The 26,374-nt window shown below is 38.7% G+C and overlaps 1 protein-coding gene across 1 annotated transcript in view; it reads left to right on the forward strand.

The window, feature by feature from the left end:
- Window positions 1-26,374, forward strand: part of shtn1 (shootin 1) — a 78,417-nt gene that overhangs the window by 18,718 nt on the left and 33,325 nt on the right. The window contains exons 4-5 of the mRNA XM_041790045.1: window positions 7,300-7,394; window positions 22,964-23,138. Of these exons, the coding sequence (XP_041645979.1) occupies window positions 7,300-7,394; window positions 22,964-23,138 (270 nt within the window). The remainder of the gene's footprint in view (window positions 1-7,299; window positions 7,395-22,963; window positions 23,139-26,374) is intronic.

Raw genomic sequence — 26,374 nt, forward strand, 5'->3', positions numbered from 1 at the left:
TCATGAAACTGAAGCCAACACTGGCCGTCACACACTGAATGAGTCCTGGCGTGATTGAAAATTCATCCCTATTTTATTGTGTCATGTAGACGGCTACTTTGGCTTCACTGCTTGAAACATGCCGGAACACATAACAAAACAGATGACAGGCATGCGACTCTTTTAACCGCTTTTCCCCCTCATTAGCTCATACCTGTGCATCTAAAGAACACAGAAAATGTACAGTTAAGTAAATAAAGCATGTGGAGTGCTGGTTTATCTGAGAACACTTCTCAGTGATGACAACAGGGCTGTGATTCTTGCTCATCAGTGCTTGCTGAAAGATCAACTACCATGTTATAGCTAATAGAACCACACTCTTAATATGTTAAAAACAGATGGTACTGAAAGAGCAGCTGGAAGTATTTAAAAACAGACCACAGGGTGACTCATATACTGGATTTTATGATATTTCTGATACTTGGAGTTGTTTGCTTTCTGTGTTTGCACACTGCCCTGCAGTCTCATGCACTTTTATGGGCATAAAAGGTAGAGTTGTTCTGATTGCTATACCAGTATCATAAATACAGCTGATACTGCTTAAAATGCAGGTATTGGTACTGGCGAGTACACAAGTTTATGCACCGACCCAATACTGTTTGGTTTAACTTTATATATTGCTTCGTTTAGCCATGCTAAATGTTAGCGCTATAAACTGGAAATCAATCATCTTTGCTGCCAGAAAACACTGCATGCATGAACCACAGTCTTTAGAGCAGCAAAGAAGAACCAAAGGTACCACTGCAGCAGCAAAGAATGTTGACTGCGTGACAGTTTTTCTGATACCTGATACTTCACGCCTTTTTATCCATTTTAATCCAGTTGCGATCATATATCACCGCTAGCTTGCATGCTAACTGTCATATTCATTACCCTTTGTGAGAGTCTGTCAGCCAATGGTAGACTGTTGTGTAATCACGCCATGCTGCCAAGCTTGTGATGCAGCCCCCTTGTGTTATTATTATTTTAATATTTAGGAATAAAACTCAGCAGAAAACAACTTCAGGGTCACAGAGATGCTGTACATTATGATTATATTTGTTAAGTCAGATATAGGTCTTAAATAATTTGCTAGTCTCCACAGTCAGTCCAGAAAGTTCACACCAGTATCGGACCGGTACTCGGTATCAGGAAGGATAAAATGGTATCAGAACTTCTCTAATAATAAAAGAGCTGTGTCAGGGAAAACATGCGCAAGCTTCCAGCTTATGAAAACATGATATTCATCAATTTTAGAGCACAAGGGAGACCAATTCAACAGAATTTAAAAAAAAACTGATGGAAGTTTCTTTAAGAATTTTTATTCAAAACAAATATATGAAAAAAATCTAAAGAACATTTCAGTGAATGAAGCTGGATGTATTCTTCCACAGTTGCATAAATGGACCTGATAGATTTTTTATTGTTGATTAAAAGTCTACTGGCCTTCTCATTTTATTCTTTTCCATCACAGAGTTTCTGTTGAGTAACAGCAGCATTTTAACGAAGAATTAAAAGGTTAAAGGTAAATGTCTCTGTTCACCCTGGGCTCAGTGCAACATCGAATGTATAATGCTTAGAAATCCCAGGTCTTTTATGAGGCATTGTCTTTATTCATGTTCTAGTTTCTGCAGTTGTTTCCTGGATGCATTCAGCAGACAGTCAATGCGCCTCAGTCCTGGTTGAAGAAAAAGAAAAGGTAGGGTAAATTATCTGAATAAAAGATACATCGGTGACAACATTTAGTTCACTTTCTTTTGAAATCCAATCAAAACGATGCACACAGGTCACCCAGCAATGAGGCTTCTTCGATGCCAGACACAAAGGCGAGGAGAAATATACTTCAGTGTCAAGTGTTGCGGCACTCTTATCTCAATTAACTGCGTGATGAAATGAGAAGTCAGTGGTATGCACCCATTCATTTAAAAAATCCTAATCATGCTCTCTGCTCATCAGGCTCTGTGTTTCTTTGATGGCATTTTGATCAGGCTGAATGGCCGTGAGTTGACTTTTTAAGTTTGTATTCAGATGGTGCAGTTATTCAGTCCTTTAAAATACACGTTTTCATGTTTCATTAACGGTGTCCCATTAGGAAGGCCACTGATAAGTGGACTTCTTTACTATAAGGCACAAATTCAAAGATGAAGCTACAGCGTGTCCTTAGCTAGAAGTTAGTATGTCCCTAGATAATTAATAACTGGAGTTAAAGTTATATATAAAGCAGCACATTCAAAATTAGAGGTCATTACAGCCACATGAAAAGACTTTACATCGTACGGATTTAATAAAGTATGGGTACAAGAAGTCACAGGAAAGAGTCTTGGTGTTTAAACAGTTAACAGTTGGACCAGAAAGACTATTATTTCCAGGGTTACAAGTTTCCCTTTTTTGAAACTCAGTGAGAAATGTAGTCTTTATCCAGAGTTCTTCATATTGTTAAAGAATAAAAAACATGTCCAGGTTCTAGAGATGTAGAAGCTGTGCACAGACGTTGTGATTTTCACAAGGTTAAGGGCTCTGGTTTCTGTTTGTAGTACATTCGTCCTAAGCTGTAGAGTGGGTCTACAGCATCTCTTTCAGTGTGGCATGCCTGCTCAGTCAGACAGTGTCAAAAAGTTCAGCAACTAGCATGCATAAAAGCAACTCAGCTTGCCATCTGCTGATGAGGGCTTGCGTGAGATCAGCTGATCTCAGTTATATAGCAGTGCTTTACTCTGTGGCCTGCCTGAACTAAAGCTGTACGCTTAATTTACTCGAACATGTTTTAAATAGCTGATTTTGTATCAATGTGGATTTGGTGTGCCTTAAAATTTTGGCTTAGGTGTGCCCTGGGTAAAAAAGGATTAAAAACCTCTGCAGATCTTAGACACTGTGTTTATGAGCTATCAGAGAAAGAATCACTGTTTTTAAATACAGTTCTGAAGAATAGGCAGTCAAGAACCACTGGACTACCTGTTGACTTCTGATAACTCATGAATTACCCCGTGACGTCAGCGTTTGGTGTGTGGGATAAACATCAATGGAAAAAAAAATACTGGCATTTCTGAAGGGAAGCATGAAGCTGCTGCATGACAGCAACAATGAAAATACACTGTGAAAATGTATCTCTAAATTCCATGCTGAAATGTAATGAAGTGTCCATCTCGTTTTGCAGGTGCATTGTCTTCATGTATCATACACAATACTGTTACCGAGTGTCCAATAGACAACATGTGCCAAAGTTTTCTTTTTTGCTTTACATTTTTTAATTTGCAGCAAGCTGTCCATGATCAATAAGCAAGTGATCAATCTCCCTTCACTCTCCCATTAAATATCGAGGTGGAGTCTGCCACCTGTGTATATCTGTAGGTGTTCCAGATCCACAGTTAGTAATAGTAAGTTTCAACTTTTACCCTTAGAGCTCACGCGGCACGGATCCATGCTGCAGGCACACCCCTTTATAAATCACTTGGTAACGTTTAAACCATAACTCATAGGTTCTAACTTGTTTTTTCTTATGAAAGCTCTCTGTTGTGCCTTTCTAATCATGTCCTCCATGCATTTGTAGCTGTTACAGAACATTTTCTAGTGATCCCGGGACTTGGCTGACTTTCTGGAGTCTCTCAGGACGGTGATGTTGTATACAGCAATACGTGACACAGTTTATAAAAACGTTGATAACTTTTGAACCATAAGTCATACAAACTTTTTTCCTCCCAAAGCTGACCATTTTGCTCTTTGTTTGCTACCATCACTGTCTCCATAGCCCTAAAGGACGCCGTTGGAACTTTGGTGACTTTTCGGGGTCTTTGGAGATTAAATCTACAGAGTTACAACTGATAATAAGCGTCTTTTTATCCATTTTTAATCCATTTTGGATCATGTACTTTGGCTTTCTTCAGTGGGCAGTGCCATGTTTGTTGCCATGCAATGCATTGTGGGAGGGGCAGTCGTCCAAATGTGTCTCTACTGCTTAGAGGAGTGGCACAAATGACTCTAACTGCAAAAAAGCACATGGATTTTTTCTTTGTATATATGTAGATATTTTGAAAACCGCTGGTCACAGAATGTTTATTTTTTCACTGTTCTGTCCCCAAGAGATGCAAGAACAAGTCTTTGCAAAGAAAAGGCTTAGTCACTGATGTTTACTGTGTGTTATCAATAGAAACCTGTGAGTTTCAAATTCTGATTTGTTTTTTCTTTTGTCTTTAGAGTGCTACAACTTTTTTGAATTAAAGTGACAGTACAATATTAGATATGTTCTTAAAGCCCAGGTGGTCCTGAAAAAAATGGATGTATAGAGCTTGACTGTGCACCTCAGGGTTGATGTTTTACAAGCTTTTTAAGACAAAAAGTCCAGACGAGACATGATGGTGAAAAAAATAGCTGAGCTCTAAGTGCCCGTCATTATTTTTTCCTTCACCTGTGGCCCTAATCCTCTCCCGTAGATTGGAGACAGAGAGACTGAATTAAAAAGTTACTTCATCTCTTCAACTTGGCACACCTGTGACATACGAGCTGCTGCTGTAAGCAGCTCTGTCAGGGTGGATGATCCAGGTTATTCAAGGAGTGAATGATGCACAAAATCACCTCTGCTCTTTTTCTTTTTGCAGTATGAAACTATTTGCCACATGTTACACATTTTTTGGGGGAATGAAAATAAAATGCATGAAGAACCTGTCTGTAGCTTTGCTGCCGGTACGACCTGCTTGTCCTTCTTAAAAGGGCAAAGTTCAAGAATCTCTGTAGACTAATACCAATACTAATGCCAGGTACCTCATACGACCCACCTTTAAAATGACAGACTATCCCTTTAATGTTATAAATCTCTTTTACAGATGCTCTGCTGCTTGTTATCATCACTTGGTCTCCCAAGACTCGTGTTGACCTTTTATATTTGCATGCAGACTGGATCTTTGTTCATCTCACAGTGACAGTTTTCCACCTCAGATTTAAAATCGTGGAGTATAAATGAAGGAAGGTTAAGTTTCCAATGTCTGCGTGTCTGTGCACTTTGGAGAGAAGTGGTGAAGTTCTACAGCAGCACATGCAGTAGATCTCAGGAGGCTCAGGATTGTTTGCTAAGATGCTAACACCAGGAAGCAGCACAAACACACCTGAATATTAAACACTACTTTGTACTTGATAAAGGGCATCACATGGCACTGACACAGCTGTGGGAGACATTCTGAGGTGAAGTGTCTTACCAGAGGACAGATCAACATGTGACCATAGAAGGGAATCGAACCCCTGACCTCTGCCGACTAATTATCAGTCATCTAAATAACCATTAACCCCTTAAAGCCCGTTGCTCAAATAATAAATAAAATGATAATAGCCAGAAAATTCTCATTTTTGGAACCGAGATATTTTTTAACCTTCTACCGAAATCCAAAAATAAGAAAAATTGCCATAAAAATTCACCTTTTTTGCGCATTATGCATATCTTTCAATTAATAATCCCTGGAGGGCAAAGTGTGTATAAAATATGATACAATTGGCTTTAAAGGGTTAAGCAGTTGAGCTGCTCAATTATGGCAAAAATCATAATCAGGATTATCATGATTAATACTGAGATGAGGATTATTAAAGGCGATCACTGTTTTGCCTTGAGAGGAAGCCATGACTTTGGAACATAAAGGATCAATTTTCTTGGTTTTATAAAATTTCGTAAGAACCAATTCTATAGAGGAAAGGTAAGAGAGATGCGTCAAAACTGAACTGTAATAAATGCACATCAATAAAACTTAAACTGCTCTTCATTTTATGGGCCATTTCCCATTGAGACTACCTGAAGGAGTGGTTTAAGATATCCTCCTGAGATCTGAGCTTTTGTCTGGAAAGCATTTCTAGTTTTTCGCACTTATTTGGGATAAGTAAGGTCTGATAAGTCAAAATATCAGCCCTTTCTATGAACAGGAAATTCTTGGAAATTTCATTTCCAAATTTTAAAGTAGTTCTATAAGATTTCAAAGAAATTACCTAAATGTTGAAAATGTTTTTATTTTTAAGGTATCCCATAAAAATGTAACCCAAAATTTCCTTACATAGTCCTCAGATCTTTCAGTGAAACTTCATCATAAAGCCTAAACATTCCAAGAGAAATGTCCCGTGAAAATGCCATGCCAATTCCTGAAAATTTTCAAGCAAATTCCCCCTTAAAATGTCTTACCAAATTCTAAAAAAAAAAAAAAAATTACAAATGATTCTACAAAATTTCTGGAAATGACAGAAACATCCAAGCAAATTCTCTGAAATTTCCATTAAAATTCCTGAAAAACTAAACAGATAACCCCTACTCCCAAATTTCCAATCCCATTTACAAAAATTTACAAATACATTTCCCAAATTCCCATGAAAATGCCCCAAAAATTCAAAGCAGTTTCTACAATTCTTCTAATGGAACTCTTCAAACATGTCCCCTACATTTCTAAGCAAATAACCCCAAATATCCATACAGAAAAAAAAAATCCAATAATGGTTAATTTGTTTTGGGAGAGCAAGTCCTCACATGTGCACACAGGGTCTTAGGAGGTTCAAGTTCAGAACTCAGGAAAATGACCTTATATACATTTAAAAAAAAAGGTATGCACGAAACAAAACAAACACTGAATGCATGCAAGAGTCAGAGAGTGAGATCAGAGATACGTCCTGTAACCTGGTGATTTAAATCATTAAATGCCCTTTTCTTTTAGCAGTTTTTGTAAATAATGGCTCTTTATTTGGGAAGAAAATTTGACAAGGACCTGAAGAAAGGCAAAGTGAATTAATAAAGAAATAACTGCCCTGGAAACTAATTCTGAATAAAAGCATCTTAAAACGTGCTTAGTCTTATATATGAGAAGAGAGAAACCTCTTCAGACGGAATTTCAGAAGTTTTCCTGTAGCTTACATTCTTGCTAGGGATGTTGATTGGCAGGACAGATGCAGTGAATCTGCTTTGGCATTATGGTTTTTAACTCTCTGTTTCTCACAGAGCAAATATTTAATTCAATGTTCACCAAAAATACAAAACATTCTGCATGTTATTTATTTTAATCTTTCAATCACTAAAGGCCCTGTCTTTCCCGGTCATAGATACAGTAGATGGGATGTTTTCACCAGGAACAGGGCGTTGCCAGCAGTATTTGGGCATGGGACCTTAATGCTTTTCTCTCATTAAAACTCATCAATAAACAAACAAACACATTTTCATTACACATTCAATGCTCAAAAACACATGCTCCCTCTCACTGCTTCTTTCATGAAATGATATGCTGGATTAACTTTTATTTAGATTTTATCATCTCCGTTTCCTCCCAGTTTCTCAGATGGTCATCGAAGAAGTCAGTGCCATTCAGGAGAACCTGGAGATTGAGAGGACGTGTAGAGAAAGTGCTGAAGCCCTGGCCTCCAAGGTAACCTCCATGACACCATCTGTTGTTCCATCTGGGTTTTCTATGTGACCTTTTTTTGAGTAAAAGCTCACTAATGCTCCCGTTAAAGTAGAGCTGTATGTTTTAAACCAGTGGTCACCAACCTTTTCAAAGATCCCCTATGATGTTAGAGGTCAGATATTATGTAAAATAGACTTTTTCAGGCTTTTCTAGCAAAAATTTGTGCCCATGGCCTGTCCACAATCCCCCCAAGAATCAGAAAAATCAATCCCCCCTCTTTCTTTCTCCCCCTTCAGAAAAAATGTGCTAAATCAAGCCGTTCTCAGATTTTCCCCTCATGATGTCATGTGTGGGGTTAGCCCCACCCCCAGGTTCAGTTGGCCCTCCCTGCTTGGAAGAAAGTTCCACCCTCCTCTTCTGATCCTTCTCTCGAGGATCAGGAGAGGTACATCCATTAAGCCACATCCATTTCCTGAGAGGGGCGGAGTCAGACGGTTCATTAAAATTTAAAGCTAAAGACACAGAAACAGCTCGTCTTGAGCAGGGCTGAAACAGAGGGATTTTTCAGACATGCAAAAATCCAATACTGGAGTGTTTTTTTCAGCAACAAAATTCGCAGGCATGTTTTGGGATCCTCTGAAAGTAATATAAACTTATACATGACCTTTAACGGAGAAGGTCTACCGACTCAAATTTACCCAGAAACAAATAGTACCTCCCTTTCAATGTGTTTAATTTGATATCACTCACAAATTTGAGAGAGAAGATTCATCCTCATACAAGGAAAAGAAAGAAACATAGATTTCATTAATAATACTGCTCATATTAAAGACTTAACATGTGCATCTAAAAAACTAGAATATCAAATAAAAATTAATTTCTTTCCTGGGATTTCCTTTAGAAAGTTATTTTTCCATATGTTCTAGATTTATCACATATAGAGTGTTTCTAGACATGTTTGTTTTAATCTTGATGATTACGGCTTACAGCTCACAAAAATCAATATTTCACGATCTTATAATTTCAGATTCTTGTGGAAAAGTCCAATTTGCAAAGGTTGCCTGAGCCTTCATTCACTCACTCTGGTTCAGTACACAGCCATAATCATGGGGAAGACTGCTGACTTGACTTTTGTCAGTCAGTTTTGTTGTTAGTTAATTCACAATTAACAAGACAAACCAGCACAAAAGGAGAGCCATTTGGGAGTAAAAAGACCAGTTCTTATTAGGGTTTACTGTGCCAAACAGTGTTGAACTGAACTGGAACATATGAAGAAAACTGACCCTATGTGGCGTCTGACTCCCCCATCCTTGTTTTAGACTGAGCCTTTTACTCCGTGACTTTCTCAATGAGCTTATTTTACCATGAATGTGTCGCTACTTTCAGGACTCAAAAGTAGCTCAAGATTTCTTTTTCCCTCGATTTGACAGCTGTAGACAGCACAAAATGTTGGCATTTTAATTGTCACTTTCTTTGCAGAATTCACTTCCTGCATTACACCTTCAGGTTTTTGCTGACTTGACGTTATCTGCAAACAACTCATGGTTACCACTTTAACGTCATGCCATTCCTGTGCACGACTGTACAGTCATGGATGAAAGTATTGGCACCCCTGGAATTTTTCCAGAAAATACACCATTTCTCCCAGAAATTGTTGCAATTACAAATCTTTTTGGTGTACACATGTTTATTTCCTTTATGTGCATTGGAACAACACAAAAATCAGAAGAAAAAAGACAAAATTGACATAACTTTACAAAAAACTCAAAAATGGGACGGACAAAATTGTTGGCACCCTTTTAAAACTGTGGGTAAATCATTTTATTTCAAGCATGTGATGCTCATTTAAACTCACCTGTGGCAGTAACGGGTGCTGGCAATCTAGAAATCACACCTGAAGCCAGTTAGAATGTCTAAAAGTTGACTCAACCTTTGTGTTGTGTGCCTGTGTGTGTCACACCAAGCATGGAGAAGAGAAAGAAGAACCCAGAATTGTCTGAGGACTTAAGAAGCAAAATTGCAGAAAAATATGAACAATCTCAAGGTTACAAGACCATCTCCAGAGATCTTGAGATTCCTTTGTCCACTGTGTGTAATATAATCAAGAAGTTTATAACCCATGGTACTGTGGCTAATCTCCCTGGACGTGGACGGAAGAGAAAAATTGACAAAAGAATGCAACACAGGATAGTTGGAATGGTGGATAAATATCCTCAGTCAACTTCCACACAAATCCAGGCTGTCCTGCAGACTCAGGGTACAAAAGTATCAGCTCGCACCATACGTGGTCATCTGAATGAGATGAAGCACTATGGCAGGAGACCAAGGAGAACCCCACTGCTGACAGAGAGACATAAAAAAGCCAGACTGGAGTTTGCAAAAATGTACCTGAGTAAGCCTCAATCCTTCTGGGAGAACATTTTGTGGACAGATGTGACTAAGGTAGAGCTTGTTGGAAAAGCACATCATTCTACTGTTTACAGAAAACAGAGTGAGGCCTACAAAGAAAAGAACACAGTACCTACAGTCAAACATGGTGGAGGTTCAAAGATGTTTTGGGGTTGTTTTGCTGCCTCTGGCACTGGGTGCCTTGACTGTGTGCAAGGAATCATGACATCTGGAGACTATTCAACAATTTTGGGCCGCAATATAGGGCCTAGTGTCAGAAAGCTGGGTCTGTGTCAGAGGTCATGGGTGTTCCAGCAGGACAATGACCAGAAACATACCTTAAAAAACAACAAGAAATGGTTGGAGACAAAGCGCTGGAGAGTTCTGAAGTGGCCAGCAATGAGTCCAGATCTAAATCCCGTTGAACGGGTATGGAGAGATCTCAAAATTGCTGTTGCAAGAAGGAACCCTTCAAATCTGAGAGACCTGGAGCAGTTTGCAAAAGAAGAGTGGTCCAAAATTCCAGTAGAGAGGTGTAAGAAGCTTGTTAATGGTTATAGGAAGTGATTGGTTTCAGTTATTTTTTTTCCTGAGGGTGTGCAACCAAATATTAAGTTGAGGGTGCCAAGAATTTTTTCTGGCCCATTTTTTGAGTTTTGTGTATCGAATTATGTGAATTATAGCTTTTTTCTTCTGATTTTTTTTGTCTTGTTCCAATGCACATAAAGGAAATAAACGTGTACACCAAAAACATTTGTTATTGCAACAATTTCTGTGAGAAATCAAATCTATTTGACGCCTGTTCTTAACTGCTGTCCAGCTGACATTGAGGTGCTGCCTCATCTCTGTCAAGATGTTTTAGTTGTTTTTCCTTATGCCCAGACAAGCTAGCGTCATTTATATGTTTCTAGTTCTCGGTTATAGTTACACCAAAAATTCTACCTTTTTCCAGAGGTTTCTTCTTTGTTGTGCTTTGCTGCTCTGTTGACGGCCCCTTTGATTTCCGTTGGTATTGCAACATTTGGTCTTTATCCATGAGCTTCAATAGAGTGTGCAGAAATGTGGACAAAATTATTTCATTGCACAGACAGAAAATGTGGTCTGTATCTGCATGCACATGTAATGTAAAGCATGTGCATGCATGCACTGTCGCTAAAGTCAGTTCAAACATGTTAAAACTAACAAAATCAACCATAATATTTACAGAAAGAGGATTTTGTTAATTGAAACTGTTGGTTAACAACATTTTTTGTCAGACTAAATATGTCAGCATCAGTCATCTCTTTAAGATTGCTCTCTGATCAGTGTATTCAGTCAACAGCCCCTCTGACACATTCATTCTGTATGCTGCAATCAAAAGCACTCTGTGGTCTTCCAGTGCTGCAGCCGTCCCCATATCTCCGGGGCCTAAAATTGCATTGGATTCTTTTGATTCAGAGCACACTTTTTTGGAGTCCTTGCTAAAATGTGAGTTGTGATTGAGAGTGGGGGAGCCTGGCACATAGTCATTTTGCAGCCCACTGGTGTTGAGCTTATCACTGTAATCATTTCTCATTCAATTTCTGGACAAAAGCTCTCAGAGTCCACCTGGTTGGACCAGATTCTGGGCAGTGGGAGGCTGAGGGAGAATTATGGCGAAGGTCGACTTTTAGGCTTTTTTTCCCTTTCTTTCTCAGAGCCTTCGCTCCTCTTCTGTCCTTTTCATCTTCGTCTTACAAGGCTTAAAAGTTCCTGAAGCCTGAAATTACAGCGGGTATCTGTGCTGGGATGATGATCAATACTATTGGTTAGTGGTGCAACAGATCACAAATCTCATTGTTAAGATCTCCTTTTGGTTTATGGACTTAATGATGTTTGGGGGTGTAGCATGATTCAGTTCATACTTCAGTTTTGGGTCAAACTTCTGCACTGGTTCGGCTCAATAAAAAAAAAAACAGTTCCAGTTTGTCCAATCCTGTATTATTTAAAACCTGAGATAATTGGTACGGTCTGAAGTGGATTAAACGTAATCAACAATCAATAAAAGAGCAAAACAAAAAAAATAAATGCAAACAAAAAATGGAGAACATCTGTTAACATTAAATAAAAACAGAAAAAATAAGTTAAGTCCATCTTAGTTTAGTGTTTCATTTTTATGATTTAGAACAGTGGTTCTCAATGTTTTTTCAGTGATGTTCCCCCTGGAATTCATTTTTTTCAGCCAAATACCCCCTAAACAGCACAAAGCTTTTTGGCTGAAAAGAAAGACATTAAACAGCGCTGTGACAGCCGTCTGATTCATCAGTCTTTGTAACTGATTAACACTTTGAAATTTGAAATATTAGATTTTTTTCAAACATTTTAAATGTTAAAATGCATGACTAAATTCATGGCAGATCTTCTCAACACCAAATGCAGGTATTCAAATTAATGTAGTGAAAACAGTGACTGGACAGGCACTGAACCATTTAAACCCCTAAGTGTGCAAAACACTGCTCAGCTACAGCAGTCTCTTTGGAACTGTTTGGAAATAAAAACAAAGATCCAAAAACTTGTGAAAAATTAACTAATTATAAAAAGACAGCTTAGTGGCCCTTTTTGGGATCATAATAAAGATTTCTTCTCAAACTGAAATCGTGAACTTAGTTATAAACATTTCTTCACCAAAAAATGAGCTCATGGAAGCCGAAGCCAGTCCGCTTCAGCTTCCATATCGAAATTACCGTCTCAGCTGAACTTTGGATCAACCTAACAGCTCGCCCACTAGCTCGACTTCCTGTCAGCTAGCTAGCATTCTGGTTGACAGAAAGGTAGCGTCTGCCTGTCAAGCTATCTGTCAATCAAATGAGATGTGCCAATCAGTGTGTAATGAGGTTTTTCCTAAATATAATCTAAACCAATGTGAAAAAAATAGATAAATAAAAATTCACCCCCAATGCAGTGAGAAGACACGAAGATATTAGCTCATGAGACACGTATGATTCTTTGAACCGGGCTGTAAACCAGTTTATTGCTAGTGTAAAAAACATCTTTTTAACATTTGTTGTGTGCGGGACTTCTGGTGTTCCTGCAGCCAGCCTCAAGTGGACACTCGCGGTATTGCAATTTTTTGCACTTCTGCATTGGCTTCATTTTTGAAGACCGAAGGTTGCTATTTGGGTAGAGGCCTGGTGCATGAGTTACATGAGTTACATTGTTTCCTGTTTTCCTGCTGCCTTGGTGTTGCTCATAGACATAATATACATAGATTCCCCATTAATTAACTGGCCGCAATATTGCTGGTGGCGAGTCAACTAGGCAATGCAAGTTGACGAGGACTATGTAAGTTTTCAGGATAAAATGCACCAATGATCACGTTAAATTTGATTCCATAAATAGTTTTTTATTCTATGATAAATATTCAAGTGACTACTGATAATGACGACCACACGGAAGCAACATCTACTTTCTTATATTTGAGTGATTAAAATGACAGCTTTTCTCTATGATGTAATTAATAAATAAATAAATATATATATATATATATATATATATATATATATATATATATATATATATATATACACACACACACACACCTGGTTTATGATGTGGGGCTGATATGCTGAGTAGAGGGCGGCTAAAGTTAGCAGGTAGCTCCACCTGTCTTTGTTCCTCTGCAGATTATTATCGTAGTTAAAGTGGTTTCTCATCACTTCAGTTCAGTGGTAATCCATTAGTCTAACCCCCACAGCCTACTTAAATCTTTATTTCTGTTTTCTTTCCAAGCTGCTCATGTTTATTTCCGGGAAAGTGCGATGGACATCTCTGGCCACAAGTACCAGTCAACTTCATTACCGTTTCTAAAGGGCATTTGACTAAAGTTTTAGGCTGTGTTTAGTAAAAAACAAGAGATAACCGCACACATCCCTAGTTTGTACATAGAAAAATAAAAGCTTTCGAATTACCCCTTTTTGTGTCATGTTGATAAGTAGGTTTGGTTGATCTAGAGCACCAGGGTGCTCCTCAGCACTGTGAATGTGCTCCCAAATACAGAAGCACCTGTGCCTCTGGAAGGGTCAGAGCCATGACAGTACTAGCAGTTTCAGCACCACGGACAGCGCTTGTGTTAATTAATTGACCTCAGATCACGTTATTCCTCCAAAATTAAAGCAATAAATACAAATACAGGTAAAGTTTATGTGTTGAAGACGCTGGATGTTCCTAGCCTCTGGAATATTTCTCCTCCAGGTCTGCCTGCAGTTTTTAACACTTCTTTATCTGGCTACAAAAGCTGGTTTAATCCAAAACAGCTCTGTGCTTCCTGAGTTGGGTCAGTTTGTGATCAGAAAACAAACTATTTCATTGCAAATTAAAGCGGTTCTTTGTTTGGTCTGCACTATAGTCCATGTCTTCATGCTAAATACTTCTTTATGTAACTTTCTTCTTTATGTTGTGTCTGATTATTTCTGAGAACAAACAGCAGGGCTGATCCAACCATGAATGAAATAGTCTATCTGACCAGAACTGCTGCATTTGTGGTGGAAGTAGCTTTTGTTTTAATGTTTGGAAATAAAATACCTTCCACTGCATGAAAAAGAAACACATGGTCCTTCTAATCTAACATGTAGGGCTGGAGCCCACCAAAAATGTTGAATATTTTTGTCCAGGTATTAACTTATGGAGGGAAATGTGCAGGTTTTGAAACTTCAGGCTGTGCAAAGTGAATATTCAGCAGATGACACAGAATCAAATCTGATGAATTGTCATTGCCTTGAAATGTGGTAGAGAGATTATTTCTTCCCCCGCTGACTCAGTGGGTGAAGTGGCCTCAGAAACTATAATGTATCAAGCTATGTCTCCTGAACAGGGCTGCTAAGAGGCAGCAATAAAAACTCCCCTGCTTTTGGCCTGACAGCAGGAATCTTAATCTATTTCTTCTTAAGAATATTCCGGCTAAAAGCTTGCTTTTGGGCAGTCTAAGTCACTTTTCTCTTTGGAGCTTTATTTGATGTGTTTGGTCTCATCTCTTCTTCTGTCCTTCTCTTTCTCTTTGATATAAAACATTATCCATAACCAGGCACTCAGTGTGCTTTCCTTGCTTATATATCAGCGTCCATCTGCACTCTCTCTGGGGGGTGGGGGGTGGGCAGAGGGACCTGGTCACTGTTTTTCCATTTCTGGGAGGACATCCACACATCGACTTAGGGGTGTTCCTGACCACTGACATGGTTAATTCTGACTGGTCAGATTTTGTCTTTTTTTTGACTCTCACTGAGCCATACTCACTTTTACAACATCCGAAATAAACCATGAAATGAAACGCTTTGTCTTTCAGAATGAGAATAACTGTTAATTCTCTGATGGGACTTGATCCATCCTTTTTCTGCCTCATTAAGTCTGATTTATGGTCATGTGTAGTCCATGATTTTTCATACAGGTTTAGAATCTGTACACAGTTATGATATTCACTATATTTAGTCTTCCGTTTTTGTTTCCAATCATGCATCAACATGCATCGGTGTACAGAAAAATAGTTCCATCTTGACAGCAATGAATAGGCAGACCTTACTCACTCATGGGCGTCAGACCCATTGCATATTTATTTAAAGTTTGTTTGTAAGGGACAGAAACAGTTTACATAGACAACTGAGAACAGCCGTCCCATGCAGGTATCAGAGTGTTTGTAGCTAAGGATGTGAGCGGTGAATCACTAAAACGGATACATTCATTTATCAAATTAGCCAGCGCAGGATTTACAAGTCAGTTAACAAACTACCCATCATTTTTATAAACACAGGTGTGAAATCCAGGTCTACAATTGTCTTTTAAACTGTAATGAACCTCCTGCCACTAGAGGCAGCTGTAGCTTCAGTGAATGGCCACTGCACTTCACGGATAATAATATGAAAAGCTTCTTGGCTTAGTGGTTAGCGCGCTGTAGGACCAGCGTGGTATGACTTTTTTTTTTTTTAAAGCAGTAAATTGAAATAAAATGGCATGTAGACTGTCGAGGGTTGAACTCGCAAATGACTTCCCCCCAAAGTGAAAACTTCCTCAAAGCACGATATGAATCTGCAAAGAAGAACGAAGGCTGGCAGCGCTAGCTTGTAATGTTAGCCATGCTATAAGGATTATACTGGGCTAACGTCAAATCCGCTGACGCTATGAACCTGTGAGGAATTTGACTTTTCTAAGGATTCTCTCCTCTTTAGACTTAACAAAATTTAAATGAGCATTCAGCCGAATATGGAAATATACGCTTGAGAACATCCTGATTTATTATTTATATAAATTATATATTATATATATATATATTATATTTTCTTGGCTTCTATTAAACCATAATATATTATAAATTATATATATATATATTATATTATCCTTATTTTATTTATATTGTTGGAAAATACATAAGATGAGGAACTTAAGAAATAATTGCATATCAAATTGCAATCGCAATATTAGGGGGAAAAAAATCGCAATAAGATTTTCCCAAATCATTCAATTTATAGCTAATGCTAAACAAAAAAGCTAAACCAGTTGATTTAAAAAGGGAAAAAGGGGTATAATAGAGACAATTAAACACATTAAACGGTGCCAATGTTACAGAAAATGAAACATGAGTACAACTCTGTTGCTGAATTAACCAGGATTTGGTAGCTCTCTTAAAGGTGTTGAAGTTTGTGACAAGTTTCAGTTGTTCAGGTATGGTCATGGGTGGGACAAGTCCCTTTCACTTTATAAAATCATCTGTTTTTAGTCAAACTTAATCCACTTTGTCGACAACAGAATGATTAGAACAGTCAAACTCCACACCTTGTTTTTACTGCTACCCTGTAGTCTGTTCTGTTTTTCACTGGCTGAACTTCCGCCTAAGAGAAACTGAAACGTGTTTTCACTCCACGGTAACGGTTCAACACTCAGCAGAAACACACACAGCACGATTTACCTCTGCCGTTAACCGTCTCCACAAGTCTGACATCTTACTAATATATTTGGAGAACTATCTGTCTGGATGTATGTCTGTCTCGACTTGCAACCCTCCCTGTTGCTCCAATTGCCATTCTTAGCTCTCACAGGGCTTCTGGGGTACACTTGTTCCAAAATGGAACCAGGAAAAATGATAAATATGTATAGATTTTGTATAAAACTCCTAAATTGCAGGGGGTTTTCGCTTCAGTTTGCTCCCCCTCAGGTCCCCATCCACAAATATGGCTGACATGCTGATGTACAATGAGCATAATGCATCACTTCTTCTTTCCTACTGCCTTGGTGTTGCTCATAGAAATAATATACATAGATGCCCCATTAACTGGCCAGCTGCCATATTGGTGGAGGCGAGTCCACTATGTAGGCAATGCAAGTTGATTGTTTGTGCTGTTTTTGCCTTTTTCTGAGCGTCCATCGAGCTACGGTTGTTTTTTATTCTCTTTGCACTTCTAATCACTACTGCTTCAGAGCTATTGTGCGTTTTCTCGCACATACAGTTAACAACAAGCCCCCTCGCGGGTTTTCTCTTAGCCTCCCTTTCCTCTTTTACCACAACTAAGCCTAGCTTAGCCTCGGCTGCTCAGCCTCTCTGATCTGTGTGCCAAGTGTTCAGCTTTTCCCCGTCCTCCTTTATAGATAATGATATTTGTAATAAATGTAGTTTATATGTAGCTGTGGAGGACAGGGTAACTTTTTGGAAACGTGGCTCCACACCACTGATTCCTAAACCTTATTCTCAGCTCTTGCTAGCCAGCCCCCTGTAGCCAGGGGCAACCAAACTAGCATTAACCCCCGGTCCCGGTGTGCAGCGTGAGTGGATGGGTGTTGAAGATAGATAGATAGATAGATAGATAGATAGATAGATAGATAGATAGATAGATAGATAGATAGATAGATAGATAGATAGATAGATAGATAGATAGATAGATAGATAGATGGATGGATGGATGCTCTTACTCCTGATTGGTCCTTGCTGATTTTGCTGACCTCCATTGGCCCCCAGTTTTGCTGAAGGCTTTCTCCTTTCCGCCTTTATGGACGGCCTTGTTTATGGTAGCTAGAATCCTTGTTTCATCAGCCGGTGTTCGACTGTGATGTTGGCAGTGTAACACGGCTCTTTTGATTGAATCGTTGCGTATCGACTCTTTGAGGTCAGCCGTCATCGATTATTGACTTGAGTTTAAAGATTTCATCAATCCTCCGTGATCCATAAGAGCTGGTAAATAGAGTAATGTTTACAGGAGAGGTGAGCATCCATCTCTGAAGCTTTGGAGGCATCATAAAGTCTCAGCAGTGATTGTGTTGACATCAGTTTATTTCTCATTTATATTTAAATCAGAGGAGGTGTTTCCAGAGTAAGAGTGGCAAATTGAAATGTGTATTAATTTCTTTGTATCTGATAAAAGTAATTCTGCTCAGCGTATCTTTTTCAAGGCCGCTCTGAAAGCAGCTCCATTTCACAGCATTTCCATAACTGTTAACATTTCAAATTAAAAAAAGGTGTCACCAATTTAAAACCAGTCCAACTAGAATGTGGTTTTGCTGTTTTATGTTTTTTTGTAGATCGAAGGTAAAATGAAGGGGCCGAGACTTTTTAACGGTGACCTCCAAAGAGTGCTAGTCCTGTGCTGTGCCAGCCTCGATTTATCCTAGTATGTCATTTTCTACGTACATCTCTCATGAATTGTAGATTATTAGCCCAAGAATGTGTGTTATGTATTGTTGATTGCATTTCAGAAGGAAAGATGCAGTCTGAAGGGCATCATCAAAAGATGGAATTGCTGCAATCTGCTCCCACCAGGATGCCATTAATAAATGTTTCTTTTATGGCCCGCCTTTTCTAGTTTTCTCCTTTTTCCCTGCTATGCTGGCACTTTTCTCCTTCAGATGACATCAAGAACCATGCATAATTGGCATCCATCTCTTTCCCATAGGCTTCATTTATGTTTTACTTAGTGACTGCCTCCTTAATTGATCCATGCATGGTCTATGGAGGAACATTTATAAATGGATGGGCCATTGTGGCAGTTTAGTATGTGTGCTTTGTGCAGAATTTCTATAGAGCTGCAAAGAGAAACAGCACATAAGAATAAGTGTTAGAAGTGATAATCACAGAAAAACATGATGCACAGAAATCCAAGATGCAAATACATGTCAAATCAAAAAACTGTGATTACATCTAAAAGGAGAGATATTCACTGCCTTTTTCTCCGTCTGCTGGTGCTCCTCTAATGATGTCTGTTTTTTTTTCACACCTTATCATTGCTTTTGCATGCGTCCTTCCATTATGACTGATTGCAGGGCCAAAGAAAAGAGGAAATCAACATCTCATCTGCCCCATCTGTCGCTCCGCTACCTTATTTCTAGGCCTGTTTTCCTCCCGTTTAATACAAAGCGTACTTGTCACTCTATGCAGATTTGAAAAAGGGAAGGCGATGTACGATGCAGACTCTATCATTTTTTGTTGGATTCATGTCATCTTTTCGGAAGTGTGTGCTGAATAGGCTACAAAGTGAGCATCCACAAGTTGTTTTGTATACTCTGGTGTTTAGGTATGTTTGTCATTTTCTCAAGTCAAACTATTTACCTTTGAGTGTTTTTTTGCTATACTGTGGATGAGTCTATTTAATGAACTACGATTATTTTTCATTCAAAGGAGGTTTTAAACCTATACCTCTGTTTTTATCAGCCTGCTGTGTTCTCCTAACAGATCTTACTGACTGGTTCTGCAGCAGACAATGTCTTCCTATTCACAGTTTTTGTGTAGTATGCAAGCCTTGATTCAAAAAAGTTGGGGCAGTGTGCAGAGATATGAATAAAAACAGCAGTGATTTGCAAATGATTTTAAACTGATTTTTACAACACTAAGACAAGATATTTAATGCTCAAATCGATAAATTTAATTGTTTTATTGGAAACACAGACACGTTCTGAACCTGTAAGATGTTCCAAAAAAGTTGGGACAGGGGCCCAAAAAAGAACTACTGGGAAAGTTGCTGGAAAAACACCTGAAACATTCCACAGTGAAGTACTGTAGGTGAACTGGTAACAGGTAAGTAGCATGATTAAAAGTCTCAGTTGTTCACAATCATTGATAGTGTGAGGTTCTCTGCTCTGTGATTGCAGTGTTAGTTTTGTCACCGAAAACTAAGACTAAAAATGTTTGTCAACAGCCTTTTTTCGATGAGAAAGACTAGATGGAAACTAGCCAAAAATAGATCTTTGATGACTAAATCTGACTAAAAGTTTGTTTGATTTTCGTCAAGATGACTAAAACTAGATTAAAAATTTAATTTAGTTTTTGCTGGATATTCAAAATCCATGATATTTCTCCACTGTGGGGAAATCTGTCAGAATACAATGCATCTGTATCTATTCTGCCTCTCAGCTGTAGAAAGTAGGGACCCCAGGTTTGGCAGGGTGCAGAGAACACACTATGATGGTTTAGAACCAGATTTAGGCAAGAGAATAAATGCTTGGACTCAAGACTACAATCTGAGGGCTTTTTATGGACTAAAACTAGACTAAAACTTTTAAGGGTGGAGACTATCATGGGGGCGTATCCCAAGTGGAGCCTCGTCCCAAGTGATAATTTGTCTGAATAATCCTCATGTGTGTGGTGTCAACACAATTATTTTACTGCTCCAAATCGCATCGTAGCCTCCAAGACCCCGAATTGTAAATATCAAACATGTTTAATACTTACAAATCTAGGTGATAGAACCTATGACGGAGTAGCCACAGCGAACAATCAGAGCGAGCAGACATGTAGTGCCACCAGCCGGATCATACGTACTTTCACCACTCACAACAAGAAACACAACTGTAGCTTCATTCCAGCCAGGATTTTCATCCTGAATCTTTCCCTTGTTTTATGATTTTGCTGCACCTGTAATTCATGCCAGGACAGGCTGTTGTGGAGGGACAGCAAGAGGGGATCACAGGCTCCGTGTTTGTTTTTATCTGAAGTTACAGGCTCACAAGAGGTCACTGGCAGGTTGGCATGTGTGTGGTCTCTAGTGATTTCACAGTCTGGCTGACTTGTCTAGTGCAGTGGTTCGCAAACTGGGGTCCACGAGCCACAGCTTGGGTGTCCTTGATTTAATTCAAAACAAATTTTTAAAGCAATGCCATGTCATTAAAAAGTAAATAGATACATTTAGGGACCACAGTGCCATAAAACAACCGTACTAAACCAATGACTCCCACATCAGTCAGCTTTGGGCTAATGAAAACTCAGATATGATGGTGACATATTGCATAAATCTATCACTCGTCATGCATCAGTCTCTTTGCTCAGGATGCATTTGGTGTGCAGGTCCAGCTAGCAACAATGGATGAATATTTAAGCATGTCCATTTCATCAAGTGATGCAAGGCCCAAACCAGCTAAACTTTGAAAATATGACAACAGCTATCTGGAGTTTGGTTTTATTGAGAACAGCAACAGAAGACCAACATGTGAAGTATCTTCATGTGTTTGCAAATGAAACCATGAAGCCTGCAAAGCTAAAGCATCATCTGATAACAAAGCAGAGTTTAAGGACAAAACAAAGACTTTTTTCTGACGACATGAGGAATACATCCCCCAGAAAATACAGCAGCTAGGAGTACAAATGGGAGTTAACGTGTTTCATCAGCATGAGGGTTATGTGGGGGTCCTTGGAAAATTTTCTGCCCCGCAAGGGGTCCCTAGCCCTGAAAAGTTTGAGAATCCCTGGTCTAGTGTGTGCGTTCAGAAGATTAAAGATGAAAAATCGTTTAAAATTGTCCTGATGTCTGTGGCCTCCGACGGTTTTAAAATCGTTTCAGATTTTAAAATCCTGTATTGTGTGGCCAGCCTAAGTCAAGGGAGGAAAATTCGCCTGTTAGCATTCCCATGACAGGAGCTGGAGGCCATATGAGGACAGCTATAGGAGGCCACACACATGAAATATTACATACCTACCACATCTAGATATTTAGCTGTTAAGCCGGCTAACCGTGTGCACCCCTATCTTCACCCATTAATGTCTTCAGGCCACAGATGCTAAGTATTGTAAGTTGCTGTAACATAGTGGGTATTATGCTCTTTTTGTGTGAGAAATATGCATAATGACTCCCTACTGGGTGTAATCTGGCTACTGGAACGGAATTTTTCTAAGTCCCCCAGTAAATGTAAATGTTTTCCTTGTGGCGGATTGGCCATGTGGATTTTGGGTAAATTCCAGAATGACTATGGGCATTTTGGGCCAAACAGAATGCTTCATTATTATACCAATTAAAACAAATAAATGAACAAACAGGAATAATAAAAAAAAATGATTATCATAAAACCTTTCTTAAGAATGTAAATGAAGTAAACAACACTTGAGATCAGCCTGACTATTTAGTCTGTATTTATTGTCCCACCTTTCCCTTATTTTGAACCCTTTGAATCATACTTTTTTTTTCAATGGTGTGTTTATTTTGGTTTTCAATAAAACAAGCAATTATGCATGGAAAAAATAATAGTAGTAATAATAATTTAAAAAAAACACAACAACCAAAAAAAAACAAACAAACAAACAACAAAACAAAAAATAAATGAATTCAAATAAAATAACAGTACAAATTACAACAGTACACAGTAGTGTTGAATAATACTCAAGCAATATTATATTATATTTTTGAATCTTACTGGTATGTATTTGAACTGTCTTCAAAATGACAAAATCTTGCATTAAAAAAGCTGGAAGGAGAAAAAAAAATCCAAAAAAGACAGTCTCATGATAAAGAACATACCACAAGCTTTATACTGTATTTTAACAGCCTGGTTGGTGTTGATTTTCATAAGAGGACCAGTCTTCTATAACTGCCAGGACCAACTTTGTTCAATGGAGTACTTTTAGAACTTTGACTAAAATTGACTGTTAATACTTGGCTCATCTACAGTACTTCTCAGGTGCTTAAAAATAGCAGTAATAGAAGACTCTCTGTTTACATTCCCCCCCCCAAAAAAAACATTTGGAGGGGGTCATAGGTTAGCCATTTTAAAGGAAGCAGAGAAAACATGCTGCTTTGTCTACAGGAGCCACTAAAATAAAAGTTCCTCACCTTTTTAAAGGTAATATGTGCAGTACAGCTCACACTGATGTAGCTTCATTTCTAGCACTGAAAATTTAGCACCTTTAGCACCTTCACATGAGTTGCCTTGGAGTGCTGTTGACATTCCTTTTCAAGTATTTATGTATTTCAAGCATCTGTTTTTGTCTCTTTAACTTCTGATTGTAGCTACACCGTCAGAATCGCTCTCTGAAGAGGAAAAGCCTGATGCTGCTGTCCCACCTCGGCCCAGAGATCATCACTGAGATCAACCTGGAGGATGAAGAGGACGAAGAGGAGAAGGGAGAGCTACATGAATCTAACAAGGTCTGCCTCTCCCCCCAGTGCCAGACCATCATCTCAGGTAAACATGTTTAGAGATCATCAAATTTCAGGTAAACATTGCACTGAATTTAGAAAACTACATAAAAATGTGGATGTTTAATGATTAAATCCTCACCAGCAAACCGGATATTGAACGCCTTTTCATCCATTTTAATACATTTCTGATAATTTATTACCACTAGCTTGAATGCTAACCGTCATATTGTTTTCCTTTGTGAGGGTCTGTCAGCCAATAGCAGGCTGTTCCATAATCATGTGATGCTGCCTGAATAGAGCATAATGAAGAGAGAGAGAGCCTGTGATGCAGCCCCCTCTATTATTTTGATATTTAGGAGTAAAACTCAATAATCAGCAGAAAACAACTTTAGGGGCACAGAGATGCTGCACATTATGATTCATTTGTCGTGTTCTGAGTCAAGTATAGGTCTAAAATAATTTGCTAGTCTGCACAGTCAGTCCAGAAAGTTCACACCGGTATTGGACCAGTACTCGATATCAGAACATCTCTGAAGCCTTTTTTAAAACACACTCTAACCAAGACTTTATGGTGCTGAATTTTAAATGAATAGTAATTTATCATGTTACTATGCACACTTCAGCAAGTGAACTCGGAGGTGTGCGTAGTAGGGCTGAAAGATCTGCAAAAAAAAAAAATCAAATTGCGATTTTTTCCCCAATATTGCAGTGTAATATGCAATTATTAGTAGCTTCCTCATCTTGTATATTTTTCAACAAATTCAAGCAATTAATCATTCTATATCATAACCTACAATGAGTTAGGAACACACTCATACATTTGACCATATAATTGCAGAATGGATATGCATTTTAACTTGGCAGAGAAGAATCTGCTCAAAAGATGCTCCCTAGGTTAGTCAGTCAGCATGCTTTGACTTTGCAGGGAGTGCATAGCTAGAAACCCCCATATGGACTGATCCATTTATGACAATGAGTATTGGAATGGTGAATTTATTTCATCCATAGTAGCATAAATCTGAATATGAGGGTGCAACAAGCTTAAATCCATGAAGGAGGAGGCTGGGGTGGAGGAGGTTCAGCTTTGCCAGCAGCAGCATGGTGCATCAGCATTAATGCAAGCAGGGATTAGTGAGAAATGACATATTTAAATTGACTGCTTTGTTGACACTTGAATGATTGCATGTTATGTTATGGAAAGTAGAAGTAAGTCCATTTTGCCTCACAAGCAACAGTCCATGTGTAACACAGGGAGCCATAACCTTGCCAAGCAGATGGATTCGCCCATTTCCGTGTTTCTCACTGGCAAATCCATCTTGCAAAGCTCCCATCTGAACCATTTGGGCCCGGTTGGAAAGTGACAGGACCAATCAGTGACGAGAGACAGTACTTTTGGGTGCAGCAGAGCCGTGACGTAAGCAAGCAGCAACAAGAGGCCGGTGCAATTTTGGTGGAAGACATTAGTGTGGATGCTGCTAAAGTGCCAGTTTTATCAGAACTTGGCGACATTTCTTGAATAAAAGAAGAACGAAGAACAGCAGTGAGTTGTTTTCTTTTCAAAAATGACAAAAGTCGTGTACTGACATGTCCACAGCCGCCATGGTTCACGATATGCAGCTCTCTATGGAGTTTACTCCTCAGTAGTGGCTACGTCACATGTTTTGTTGCTCTGATTGGTCTGTAAAGATGTGACAGACAGAATGTTCATTCAATCACCCTCTAAGTTTTTTTTTTATCAAAGGCTCTGCCTTTTCCCAAACGCCTTCTATGGAAGGTTTACCAGATGGATGTGTGAAACAAATCCATCTGGCATGTCAGGTTAAGGGAGCCATGTAACACAGCGGGATGTCTATGCTTCAACCATGGCCATATATGGGCATTGGCAGATTTAATTGAAGCCTCAAGGCAGATAATTTTCCACAAGGAATATCTGTAATTGAGTGACTTGAATTAGTTGAGGAATCATTTCAGCCCTTATCAGTACTGATTAAAACTATTTAGTAAATGTCAGCATATTGGAAATCTACAAAAAAAAAACATCCGATATTGTGCATCCCTAACATTTGTTTGTTTTACAGAGAAAAACTCTTTGGAACTTAAGTGAGGTTCTTAAACCATCCCTAAGGTTGAATTACAGTGGGCTTAGTTTTGAGAGATGTCACCTGAATCATCCGCAGACTTGGCTAAAAACTATTCTTTAAACTGTTTAGTAACAGGAAGTTTCACAGCAGGATGTGTGAGTCTTAAACTGTCAGCCATAATGTACTTTTAAATGACTTTCCTTCCTATTCAGCCGTGTGAAATGCCATGGCCAGTTTCTTTAGTCAAACAGTAATTACACCTCAGCTGAGAATGGACTCCTGCTCCCCGAGGCTTCTCATCATGTTGTTCAAGGCTGTTTGCATTAAAAGAGAAAGATAATCATGTCATTTACAAAATAATATACCCAGGTATTGAAGATGACTGAATGCAGAAATAAGTTGACTTGTGGGTTTTATGTGAAAATTTATAATTGTATGTTAATGGACAGCGAGACAAAGCTGCTCCAGTGAGTGAACACTGACGATACTTTTTATGTTTTTACTTCTACTATATGAAGGTTTTTCTTGCTGGTATTCAAAAAAGTCAAAGAAGGTTGTGCTATTGTTCGAATTCTTAGTCTGTTCTTACATTTTTTAGCATTTGATGCAAGAGTCTGAGTCAATCAGAAGACTTCTCCTATTTAACAAAGGTTATTCCATCTCTCCTCAAAAACAATTTTCCATGTCAGCGACCTTTTTCTGCTTAAGTACCCTCCTAAATGTCTCTGCCTGGTCCTGCTGTGAGCTGCTTTTTATCAACAGATTCAAGCTCGGTGTCATTTCTGAAATTTATGAACAAAAGCTTTTTTTTATCCATGGCCGCAGGAATTTCTGATTTTTATGCAGTTAACACATGCAGCAGATGGCGGACAATACTTATCTGAACCACAACAAAGGAGCGTGTTGGTGCAGCTGTTTGTTTTCAATGTCACCCTTAGCACATACAGGTGCATCTCAAAAAGTTCATATATTGTGGAAAAATTCTTTATTTTCAAAATTTCATTCAAAAAGTGAAACTTTGATGTATTCTACATTGATGAAGTTAAATATTTCAAGGTTTTGTTTGTAGTTTTACTCCTGATTATTACAGTTTAGAGCTCTTGAATACCAGAAACCCCGGTATCTTAAACTCAGAGGATATCAAACCACCTGAAGAAAGGAGCTCAACAGTCTCCACACTTTCTGATGGCTCTGGTTC

The sequence above is a fragment of the Cheilinus undulatus genome, linkage group 6 (assembly GCF_018320785.1).
Source record: "Cheilinus undulatus linkage group 6, ASM1832078v1, whole genome shotgun sequence".
NCBI lineage: Eukaryota > Metazoa > Chordata > Actinopteri > Labriformes > Labridae > Cheilinus > Cheilinus undulatus.